General features: G+C 37.4%; 1 protein-coding gene across 4 annotated transcripts in view; it reads right to left on the bottom strand.

Moving 5' to 3' along the window:
* The window catches only part of LOC129577253 (probable nuclear hormone receptor HR3), a 121198-nt gene extending 108925 nt beyond the window's left edge, over positions 1-12273 (bottom strand). Inside the window, exons 1-2 of one of the 4 annotated variants that reach the window (XM_055463978.1) lie at positions 4038-6143; positions 3442-3643 (exon numbers count right to left, since the gene is read on the bottom strand). In XM_055463978.1, coding sequence (XP_055319953.1) covers positions 3442-3448 — 7 coding nt within the window. In that variant the 5' untranslated portion in view covers positions 3449-3643; positions 4038-6143. Of the gene's footprint in view, positions 1-3441; positions 3644-4037; positions 6144-12138 lie in introns of those variants that run through there. The other 3 variants (XM_055463977.1, XM_055463980.1, XM_055463976.1) reach the window with 3 other exon arrangements.
* Between the last annotated feature and the right edge of the window lie 720 nt (positions 12274-12993).

The following is a 12993-nucleotide window of genomic DNA, read 5'->3' as shown; positions in this document are numbered from 1 at the left end:
TTTTCTTTACACTCGTCTGGATCTGTGGCATTTCGATCCATGTCCATGTGATGCGCTTGGAGTATATCGTCCAAGCTCTCTGTATAAGTGACTGAGTGAGTGTTTGCCTGAAATACGTGGGTGAATTACATTTATTCGTCTTTCTATTCTTTATCAAATGAATGAGCAAGCACATGGAAAGACCAAAGCAAGAATATAAACGAAACGCGATTGCGATTTTTTTTCCTCCATTCTATTTTGGCGGTTTCCAATATGTGTGCATGCTTTCGGTATCAGTGTGCCGATTCATTCGACGACGACGACGACGACGACGACGACGACGACGACGACGACGACGACGACGACGACGACGACGACGACGACGACGACGAAGGAGAAGCAATTGTCGAAATACTGAAGATATTCCGTTTGCCAGTCAACCAAGCTCCATTTCGGTCGATTAAGCCGAGACTATTTAGTGAAATAAACTTTTCTGTTCGGGTGGTAGTTTCTGCCACATGGGGTTCTTTTCTTCCTGTTCGTTTTGGTCTCCCTTTTTTGGTCGTTCGGTTGCTATCGATGAAAAAAAAAAATATCGATTCGCCAGTCGGCAGGCAGTTCCAGCATATTCCATGCCAAACCCATTCTAATAACATTCCTTGTTTATGCAGCGCTTTTTTTCTGAGTTTCACCTACTTTTTCCACTTGTAAACAAAACATATTGAACAAACATATCGACAATTTGCGGTGAATCGTGATTCGGTTATTGTTTATTGTTCTCTTTCTTTTCCGAAGAATGCAATATGAATTTTAAATTGAAAATCGTCGATTCTTCGTAACAATTAAAATCATACCGTATAACGAAGAAGAATCAGCAAAGAAAAGAAAAACCCGTGTCATCAACTTTTCAATTATCGAATTATATTTGCCGATGATAACAGCTGTTTTGCATTATTTTTTTTTTTCTTCTATTTCTCCATTTTGGCTTATTCCCTTTCGTTTTTTTTCTCGACATATTTCTTCCATACTTCGATTCGGATGGACCTAAATCATAGCGATGCGATCGGGGAAATAACAGTAATTACAAATCCCAAGCTTATTGCTTTGACGTGATTTTTCTATTTCGTTTGTTTTTATTGTTGTTGTTGTTGTTCGATCGGATACCCGGTTACATAGGTAACCACGACCGAATTTTTAAGCCAAAACAATACAGTCATGCTCTTTGGCATTTTTCTTACAATTAAACTTTCAAAGTTTACTAGTAACGAAACGAAAGAAATGAAGGAAGAAATAAAAACACCACACAAAAGAATCGTGTGCACACTGTACACACGCATGTATACGTAGCAAGCGAGTTGTATTTTTTTTTGGCCATTTCACAGAGGCTATTGAACTTTTCGGAAAGCGGTTCGATACCCCTTAACGCATAGTAGGTTTGTATATATATGAACACGGCATATTCGGTGTGTGTATTTTTTTTTCTCTTTCATCCATCATTCGGTTGCTTTTAATAAAACGCACGCACGCACGCACATGCTCAGAGCTGCGTAGCACTGCCGAAAAATGTGTAAAATCTGAAATAAGCCCAAAAACTGAATGCGGACTGATAAGTGCGTAAGACATACACACACATATACGGTGGGTGCCATAGGCGACGACAACAACAACAACGACGACGACGACGATACCGACAACGATGATGGAGTAGTAACCGAAGAAAAGCTGGAACAAAGATGGGTAACAACAGCGCAAATAGTACTATTGCGGCATAATTTTTTTTCATTCAGTGTTCGGTGATTTGGTGCGTATGTGTGCGTGTATTTGTTTGTTTGGTAATGCCGCTTGAAATGAACATCTTACAACGGCAACCGAGAGAATTAAAAACATGATAACAACCCATCGATATACGTGTGGGACTGGCATATTTGTTATATATATGTATACGTATTTATTTTCTGAATCGAAATTCAAAGCTCATAAAAATCAACAGATAAACCAACGAAGAAACAACAAAAACGAATGGAAAAAAAAATTCCATCTACGATCCGTACATAAGTACGTAAATTCCACGACGGAGAGCGCATATGTTGCAGCACGGAGGCTGCCGGGCTAGCACACGTACAAACTTGCAGTCACTACCCTCGGTCGTGAGTATCGAACTCGATAGTTGAGAGGCCCTCAAAAGTATATGCGTTTCAGATTGTATTTAACACAAAACGTGTGCATTCGTCGCCTTGCGAATTATACGGAGAGGCAGAATGAAAAATATTCGAGTCGAGCGAATGAAACCACAGACATGCACAACACAATACATTTGCTTCTGTATTGGTTGCAGTAGCGCGAAAGTAACATTCGTTCGTTTCGATTTTATCAACAAAAAAAAACATTTTTCATAGAAAAATTGAGCGGAAATTTTTTTTTCTTCACCAAAATTCGAATTAACAAATATGGAATGAAGAAAAAAATTAATTATCCTCAGTCAGTTTTGAAGCGATGTCAAAATTACAACAGAATGGAACATTCCAGAACACATTCGATTGATTGGTTTGTATGCGTGTATCAATGTGTCATCGGTCCAACTGAATGGATTCGCAAAAAAGGAACAATGTGTGTGTGTATGAAGTTGTAACACAGAGGTTTTTGTTGCCAAGTCGAAATTGCACCTATACAAACGAATCAGTGGACTTAATGCACATTCAAACGCGCATCGATCGAGCATCGTATTTTAATTTATTAACTGTGTGAGAAACCAAAACCGTTTAGTTACGGAGCGATTTTCAATACACGCACAAATCATTTGACGATAGCCACAGCCATCCTAGACGTTACTCATATTTCATGATGGGCTTAATGGACTTATATAACAATTTGGAGCCTCAAGCGTTTTGTATGCATTCTTTCTGTGTATGTTCCCCGGACTTTGTGACGATGAGATTATATTTACTACGTACATTAGGTATGTTTACATTCTGCATAAAATTTCAAGTGCTTTTCATCACATTCGGCATTTTAATTTGATTGTCTTGCCATTGTCGTTGCATTGTTTTCAAACATAGCAAATATTCAACTGCGACGATTTTCCAAATGAGATCAAATGATATCGGTTCGAATGAATACAATCAATATTTTAACAAATCAACTCAATTGATATTGACGGATACTCGAGCACGCCGGTGATTTGCATTGACGAAACAAAAGGAGAGAAAAGTCAAAATACAAGCCAAATCAATTCCAGTAACAATAGCAAATCAGAATCGACAAATAAAAAATGACATTCGAAACGTGCATGGTCGTAAATTGCATGAAGTTTATCAAATTCGTAACTACAAAAAAAAAAATCCCGTCAGAATTCTGACTCTCTTTTAAAAGAATTTACGGAAGAAAAAAGAAACTGTCCAGCAAAGAAAAAAAAAACAAAACGAGAACCGCGAGAGAAAGAAAAAAACTGGATGAGATATTAACCTGTCATCACGCTTCCAGAAGATGAAATGTCTCTAGCAACTGGATTCACTGTAATCGTTTGTGTTGGCTGCTGCTGAGGCTGTTCGGCCGTGTGACTTGAATGCGATTGCTGTTGCTGTTGTTGCTGGTGCTGGTGCTGCTGCTGTTGGCGTTGCTGTGTGGTATTTGGAGCCGGATGCGTTGCAAATATAACGCAAATATTCTGTTGTTTGAAAACAGATACAGCGAACGGTTAACGGAATTCCAAACGAAAAAAAAAAATGTGTGTTTTTGGTTAGCCAACGAAGAGAAATATTGGATGCCGATTCATCAAATTCGAGCTCGAAATTAGCGAAAATACACGAACGGTTCGAGCGTAAATTCGATACAAATGAAAAATATATTTTTTTCAACAGAAAATAGAATAGTTCGCTAGTTCTAAATATATTCTATATTTCAAATATGTTATTTATGTTCCACGAAATGTCGTTTTTCACGTGTATCTCGCGCGGAATTTGTATGAAGCGGATCCGGTTCAGAGAGTGTTTGACCAGAGTTGGGCCATAAAATTATGTGTTTTTTTTTGTCTGATCGTCCTTGTTGGTCAAAATATTTACTTCTTGAATGGTTGTTGTTCCCGTACTGTCATTTATTGTTTCGATTATAGTAGCTGTTGTTTCAATACCGCCATCGTTTGGTGCAATTGTGATACCGCCACCTGTACCGCTCACTGTTAACAGTGTTGATGGCACCGATGTCGACGATTCACTTGATGCCGCCACTTTGATGTTTGACCAAAATATTCCTCTTGTTTATCTTTTTTTTTTGTCTAGGGCGGAAGGAGGAGAGCCAGACGTGAACCAAAAACCAAATATACACCAAATAAAGTTTTGATCGTTTAGAAATTGGTTACCGAAGTTCGTCTCTTGGAACCAACAAAATTTCATTGATTTTTGTGTGTCTTCTTCTTCTTCTTCACACTGAACATTCACTGATTATTTTCACATTGATACAAAAATGCGTTTTATCGATGCATTTTAATCAATCTCAATTAGTTGACCAGTGCATTTCTTTCTTTTATGCCTGATTTTATGTAACTCGGTTTAGTGATGATGGTGACAATTTCTTTCACCGCAATTTAATTTGGTTTTACAGTCGATTAACCTTTGAAAGTTGCATTTAAATCGCTTGATTTACTATCGCCGCGCAAAAAATGCACACATTTGCAATATGCATTTCTCTTGTTGGTCCCACCGCGCACATTTGAACACACTGCTGTTACTGTTGCTTCTTGTCAATATGAACAGATTACAAGAAAAACGACAACCCACTTTTACGCCTTGGAATAATAAAACTGTATCACAATGCGCGCTTAAGTCAATGATTGTTAGAATAATTTTATCGACACTTAATCGATTGTTGTTTGTTTCGTTGAAGGCAAAAAAAATTTAACGAAGGCGTACACGAAATTTCCTTTTTTCGACAAATAGACACACACACACACACAAAAATACGCACATTCACACCGCAAAATGTCGAGAGAGAAAATAAAAACCGAAACGATTCGCGATGAAACAAAATTTTATATTGAAAATGGTGAATAAAAAAAATCAGTCTTATTCCTTTGCAACTGTTCTTCGTTTGTGACTGTATGGTCTGGTGGTGGTGGTGGATTGAGAAGTCGTTTATTTTATTGCATTCCCTTGTTCAGTCAAAAGCCAATTAATTCGATTCGATGGGCTGATTCTCAGATGCAAAATGCACATCGATCAAAGTTCAACAGTCAAATGTTTTCGAAATGGTTCTTGTTGTTTGTTTTGTTTTTCATTCACTTTGAATTTTGATATTCAACAATAACAATGAAAGTGTTCATTTGTTGTCTGCTTTTCGCTTTATCGGTCAGTTTCAGCTATGCGATTACACGCAACACCTATAAATCACGTACAAATAAAAAGAATACAAAATTCCAACTATCTCGATGCTTCCAGATAGTTCCTGTGTCACTTCGAAATAGTCCACGAACTCGTTCAAATGCGACGTTGTTCTTATTCGTTTTCTGTGTGTATTTTTTTTTTGTTTAAACACAAACGCAATCCATTTGCGGAGCAATAGAGAGAGAGCGAGAGAGTGAGCGAGAAAGAGTCGACAGATAAAATGAACAACACAGAACACATAAATTACGAAAATCACCGATAAAATAATTCGTGCTACAAAAGCAAATATTTGATAGATATATATATCTCTATCTGGATAGATTGTCTTGTTTTAATCAATAAAGAAAACTTGTCATTTAAATTTCACATGTATTCGTGTTTACTTCCGTATTTTCGCTCTTTTATTTTCACTCTCTATTTAGCACGTTTACAATTCACCGATCAATTTCGAATTCACATTCAATTGAAAAAAGAAAAACTATCCAACAATCGAATTCTTCACACCGTTCAGAGTTTAGATGAAAATGTCGTTTAGTCGATTTGATTATAGTTTCGGTATGTTATTTTTCGTATTTCTGGTGAATTTTTATCACTTGAAATTTCCACCTTTTCTGTATATTTTTCTTCATTTGTGTATTGTGTGTTTTTTACCATTCGTTTCATCGAACAATCACTTTTATTTTACTTCCGTATATTCACTCTCTTTCTGAACTACACACATATACATGGACAAAAAAGAAACAGCGAACAGAAAAATCCTTTTGCAATATTGGTACAAGTACCATACACAGCGAACAAAACGCTACGGATTTTCGTATGCCGAACGCGCATCCAACACCGAAACATCCAGAACACAAACACACATTGACATACAAACGTGAAGAAGGAATACAAAAGTGGAAGGAAAAACAAATTCTGCTCAGAAGAATCCCCGAAAAACGTTATTGGCCAAACAGAGATAGAGACATTGAAATGTTGTGTGTGCTTTTCAACTTGGCTTTTTAGTCAAATTCGGTTGCCTCCATTTATTTGTCCTATGCTCCTATTTTTCACTGCCGATGTTGTGTGCGAGCAACGTTTTGTGTGTGTATGCGGCTGTTTTGTTGTCGTTGTGTGCGTTTGTTTATGTATCGTGTTTTGTGTTTCCATTCGAATGAATGTACTATCGAATAGCTTGGTGATAGCATTTCTCCGTGCATTTTTCCATATTGTGGCCATACACACGAAGCCTGAATCTTCCTTTTCCTGGTATTACGACCAAGTGTACCGTGTATTTCGTTTCGAGTTGTGGAAGTGTGTTAATCGCGCTGCGCTTATCATTGTATTTGTGTTTGACACACAAATGCGGGCTTTTCCACCTTATCCGATGAACATGCAAGCGATAAACGATTCAACGTTCTCTCATTTAAATCTGCTCTCTCTCTCTCTCTCTCTCTCTCTCTCTCTCTCCCTCTATCTCTGTTTTTGTTGTACTCGGTGCCTTTTCGATTTTCCATCAGTTTCGATTGCCGCACAATTTTCCAAAACATTTGCTGCGCATGTATAGGTGCGTGTTGTGGCACTTATGGCACTCTTGGTATCTCTCTTCACGTCGAACTGCATTCCGTTATTTAGCCTTCTCCCCGCGGATCCCATCAATCGCTCTTTCACACGCACACACAACCATACACTGCAATCAATAACTAACTGTGTACGGAAAATGCTTTCGTGAATATGGAAAATTCATAAACAAAAAACCCTCAATACACATACACACACATACTGGCGCGCGCGTTTGCTTCTTATGCGATGCTTTTTAAACGCAGTGTCATGCATATGCACATATTTTCACGTCATATACTCTCCTTCTCTCCCTCTTCACCCGCACAATTCAAGATGGCGTTCGCGCGTTTGTTTTTCTGTAGAAAATAAAACCATTTATCCATATCTCAAGAGTTCCCGTGTTGATGGAAAACATTTTTCCCTATCCATTTCTATTATCTACGGCGTAAATCGCTCGAATTCACTTTTGAACACACATTTTCTACTCATTACGATTTGTTGTCGTCGTTTTAGTGGACATTTGGACACGTTTTCTGTTAGCACACATTCATGCTTTTGTTGGTGGAAAAGCTTTGCAACGCCATAGCAGCGCCCATAATCGATACGATGCAGGAACTATTTTCCAATGCAGGACTGATTCGTGGAAATCACAGTGGAAGCGCCCGGTAAAAATTGTTCATTTTGATTTCGAACGATACCATGATTGTTGTCGTCAGAAAAAATTATTTCTTTGTCCAATGATTTTTATGACTTTCCTATAATCAAATCGGTTTTATAGATTTAAACTCTAATTTGCATTTATAGAACTTTTGACTCGAAAAAGGTTGCTCTCTCATAAAGTTTTATTGATTTAAAAAAAATGCTGGTTCAAATGAGATTCAACAGTCCAAATACAACAGATACTTTAATAAAATTTCGAACTGACTCCACGGAGAAGTTCATCTCAAACCCAAAAAATCTAAATATTTGAACTATCTAAATATTTGCATATAGCATATGATTTGCTGAAAATAAAAACAGTGCATTAATTGGTTACCGAACAAATCGAAGTGCAGCTTTTTCTATATAGAGTCATTGTTATATTACAAATATGTTTTGCTTTGTTCGGCGACCAATTAATGCGCTTTTTTTATTTCCATCGGTACATATGCATTTTATTTGCGGATACGCACTATATTTTATGAGTTATTTGAATATTTGCTCTGCATGTATATGCGTTTACGCATTTCGGTAGTTTCCTCTAGTACAAGACCCAGTTTAAATTTCTAACTTTGAAATCTAGGTAAATTTCTGTAGAGAAATCGATGAGTTCCAAATCGATTCCGTATTGACTGCAAACCATGCACATTTATTCTAATCTAATCAGAAATGAACGTGACGAATGGGGCAAAAAAAAAACACGGCACAGAATATCTGGAAATGATTATTCGTGAAATCGTTTGCATTCGCTTGAACTTTAAACTTCAGTGATCTCAAGTACCGAAACCAAAAAAAAAAAAAAAAAATCTCCGTTTCAGTTGCAAAAGAAAAAAATATTGAGGCTTCGAAAGTTCAGGCAAGTCAAACTTGGAGTTCATCGAGTCGAACACACGACGTTCTTTCTGCTGGATCGGCACAAGTAATTCTGAAGAAACAAAAAAGTGATTTGCACAATTTGGCCATGCAGAAACTGGGCGAACGACTAGAATTCCGGCGCGCATCGGCCGTAAGTGAGTGTAACACTGTGAGGAATGCAGGAGAAATGGAAAAAAACACAAGAATATCGCCAAGTTACGACTGTATGACAAAAGAAACGCATTAGCGAAACAAAAATTTTCATTTAAAAAATCGATGTTGTTGTGTTGAATGTAATTGGAAATGAATAGAGTCGGATAAGAGTGGAGTGCCTGCATCAACAGCAGCAGCTTAGCTAGTTGCGGTTAGGCGCGAATCGTGTTTGCCATGCCAATCTTTCAATTATTTAATAAATATTCCAAATGTATTACCATTGAAACGAACAAACAATAACATCACTCATAACTTCGCACATACCATCTTGTTTCGGTTGATTCTTTATGTGTGAGCGCACGCGCGCGCGCGCTCGTTTCTTTTCTTTCTGGTTAGCATTGCTTCTTTCGTTCATTCTCTCTCTTAGCCATTATATGTCAAAGTCCCGTAATTATCCTACTTTACGTATTAGTTGGTATCTGTGTTTACCTGTTTTCTTCATCATGATCATCATCGTCATCGTCATTGTTGCTATTGCTATTTTTCGCCAAAGATTCCGGGCATGTTTGTGGTAATTTATGCTTACGTTTCGAATGCTGTTCGCCGCATGCATTTCGGGCTGGGCCGAATTGTTTTGTGCATATATGCATGGCATTCACGTGCATTTATGCTGAATGGGATTTTCCTTTGTGTCGCTAATGGTTCGCAGAGTAACGCGCCATTAGCAAAAGAGAAAGCCCAAACTTACGCCTTTCCAATCGCGCTCATTGCGCAAAATTCTTTTTCTTTTAGATTTTTTTCTTCTTTGCATCGTTTCTTCATCTCAAGTGTGCTATGATGATGAGAATCAAATATATTGATAACATTGCACGACCTATTGGTCTGCTGAGAGAGTCTCAATTTAATATCTTGATGATGTGGCCCCCTTTGTTTACATTTATTTGCATCGTTTGCACAAAACCAAATAGAATATCGCACAGTTGCGCGACAATGGTTGTGCTGCATTAAGTCGTGATTTGAGGGAGGCTCATTTGATATCAACTTTATAAGTGATTCCTTTGCGAATTTGCGGGGAAAAAAAGAACAACTTCATCATTTGAACTGATGACACATGTATACGCCAATGACAGGCCCTATCATGTGCTGTGAACAACCAGCAAATTGGTACAAATCGAACGTTGCAGAAATGAGAAGGATAAGAAGAAAAAGAACATCGAAGAGATATTGCATGGCCGAGGCCGGCGAACGGGACGTCGGAGATCTTCAAGCGAGATTGTCACTTCATTTTCCAATTAAAATTGCGTCAATCAAAACCGCATGCATAAGGAAACGATGTGTTTATATGCTGTTGTTGTTTCTTCTTTTTTGTTTACAACTTTTCTCTCATTTGGTCTCGTCTCTTTCTACGCGTACGCTAGAGCTCGCTGGTCATCGGAAAAAATATGGCAAGTTTGATTTGTGTGTGTGCTTTCCAAGACCTGTCGACTGTCTATCAAGTGCAGTCGGTTCTTTTCCGTCGCTTCGTCGCGTAATCCATATTAATTTTAAATATGCGTCATTTTACGCGCTTTTTCTTCAATATCTCTCTCTCTCTCTCTCCCTTCTCCTCTCTCTCCCTCTCTCTTCTCCTCTCTCTCTCTCTCTCTCTCTCTCTCTCTGGCTTCTCTCGTCCCGTTCTCATTCTGAGTGAATGTGAATGCCAATTCGAAATATATAAGAATTAACTGTACATTTCATAGGTAGGTCTCTTTCATTTCGATCAAACAATAAAGAGACAACTTGTGCACGCCGCGTTTTTCACTCTGTTCATGACCATTTTTTGTGTCTTGTGTTTATTGGCCATTTTTCTCCCGCTGAAATGAACATGTTTTGACTTCGTTTGTTGTTTTTGTGCCGGTGATTATTTACTATGGCATTTTGTTGTTGTCATCGTCGTTAGTACGGCAGATCGGGCTGAAATGTGCAATGTACACACAAGTAATATAGACACACCGACATTCTCAATGGAATCGATGCTACGATTCGACTGCATAAATTTCCATCAGATGAGAAAATATTGGGACGCATGCTGAGAATCGAGTTTCGGTTTGTCGGAAAAGAAAGAACTGTTTGAAACAACGTTGAAATACCGAAAGATTACATGGAATCGTCATCATTTTTAGGATTGATCGGGGTTCAGGAATTGTGTTAATTACCACATTTGTATGTGTTTGTGTGATAGAGAGATAGAGAATATGTATGTTAAGGATTCGCTTGCGTGCAGAATGATCACGCTGAACATCGATCGCAAAAGCGAACCAGCAAATGAAGAAACAATTACAAAACGGAGTGTAAACGAGCTCTGAAGTAGTTAAACAAGAATTAAACAGTTGTATGCGTGCTGTGTGCTTGACTCCACCGATCAAAAACACATTTTAACTTTGACTCGTTCATTTATTTCCCATTTCGCTGATTTACCGTATTCTTTCACATTACGGCTTGCTAACATAATGTAATCGTGTCGGCCGATAACTGTGCGCTTTTTGACAATTTCGAATGTTGATCGTGACAGGCAATTTAAAACTGATGAAAATTGCCAAAACACAAAAAATCATCAATGAGTAAATTGAAACAATTCAACTATTCTCTGCCTTCCATAGATCGTTTGCTGGTTCTGTTGCTTGAATACCATCTCTCAAACAAGATAAAGAGCGAAAAAATAACAATGAGCCAAGTAAATATGCGAATAAACTTGAAACATGCATGCACTTTTCTGTTGTTGCTGTTTTTTTTTTTTTTTTGCGTGTGTGTCTATATCCTGGTTCTTTTCTTCTATTTTCCACTTTTATTCGCCATTCTTTTCGCGGAAAATTCTTTCGTCATGTAGCGCTATTAAGTTATTTCTTGTTCGAAAAAAAGTAAATGGGTTACCTAATTTCTTATCGCACCTTTTGACTTCAATTCACTGTATTTTTCTCATTAAAACACATTATCCAATCGCGATTACATTCATTTTAGAATTGGCAATTGTGTGTGTGTGTGATGTTGAGAGTAATTTTAGTTCATATACATATAAAGTTACATGAGTTCATATATGAATTCTGGTTCATTCATTTCGAAGATATTTCAAACAATTGAAGAAATATCATTCGAATGAGCAAACTAGAAGTTTCTTCCGTCTGTTAGTTTTCGCATATGAATTTCACCTCAAGAAATGGAATCAATGAACTCTTCATGATGACTCACGAATCTCTATTTTTAAACGAATCAACAGCTAAAGATAGATTGATGAGTAACGAATGATCATGACAAATAGCGATTGAAACGCGTTCTAATGTGATTGAATAAGCATAGAACTTCCCTAGAAATAATCTACAAACTGTTCGTTATGATACAAAGAAACACCGTTTCCTTCTCTTAAATTGGTGGCATTGGCTCAACGATCGACATGTATTCGGTTTCGGTTTACAGATCGTAATGCGCACAATTTATCAAATGAATCAAAAGTCATTCATCGAATGGTGTTTATTGAATGAACATGTTAAATGAAACTCACCTCGTATTGTGCTGGGCATCTTTGCTGCGTTCGTATTCTACAAAATCCAACCGAATGAAGGTAAATGATCCATGTAATTTTCTTGCTGCACCACACAATGAGAACGTCAATTTCCCACACTTTACACACGACACTTTGAATTGTCACCGTTTTTTCATTCACTTTTAATCCTTGTTTTCTTTTAAAAAACTTTGAAAAGGCAATTCTTGGGCAAAAATTTGTTCACACTTCAATTCGATATTTTGGCACTTTGAAAATGTCGCTGTCACAGTTAATCGATTATTCACTTATTTATCGTTTGATCGGTTGTTCATAACTTAATTTACTTTTCCTTCATAACTTAGTTGTTCAATCACATTCATGAATTGATTTTTGTTCACATGTCACTTATTTCAAATTTCGGTTGCGTTGAGCATTTTTCCAATAAGTTTCAGTACTCTCATTTCCGACTTAGTACTCTCATTTGGAGTTTGATATTTTACTTTTTTGCGGTTAGCACAATGCCACGATCAAAATTGACCATGCACCAATTGAAACAAGCATTGCGGTGATGCAACACAGCCAAACCATTTAACAGAGCACGTGTAATATCGCATTGTCTTCACCCATTAAAGTATGCGCCATTAAGATCAGAGTCCATTTAGCACATCAAATAGATATTCGTTGTTTTTCTTTTCTTGCTCGTTGGTATTGTTGTTACTTCGTTGCAGATATACAAAAAAGAATCACCCAATCAAAGTTGATAATTACAGTTCGTTTTAGTTGTTGATGTTCATATTAAATCCAGCATTTGCTCTGTTTCTTCTTCCTCTTCTTTGTCCTCTTGTTTGCACTCAGAAGAATTCTTTTCGAGAC

Source organism: Sitodiplosis mosellana, unplaced genomic scaffold (assembly GCF_009176505.1).
Source record: "Sitodiplosis mosellana isolate CC-2019 unplaced genomic scaffold, AAFC_SMos_1.0 Smas_scaffold_6197, whole genome shotgun sequence".
In the NCBI taxonomy this organism is placed as follows: domain Eukaryota; kingdom Metazoa; phylum Arthropoda; class Insecta; order Diptera; family Cecidomyiidae; genus Sitodiplosis; species Sitodiplosis mosellana.
The sequence above is the reverse complement of the archived record's forward strand: the minus strand, read 5'-3'. Positions and strand labels throughout refer to the sequence as shown.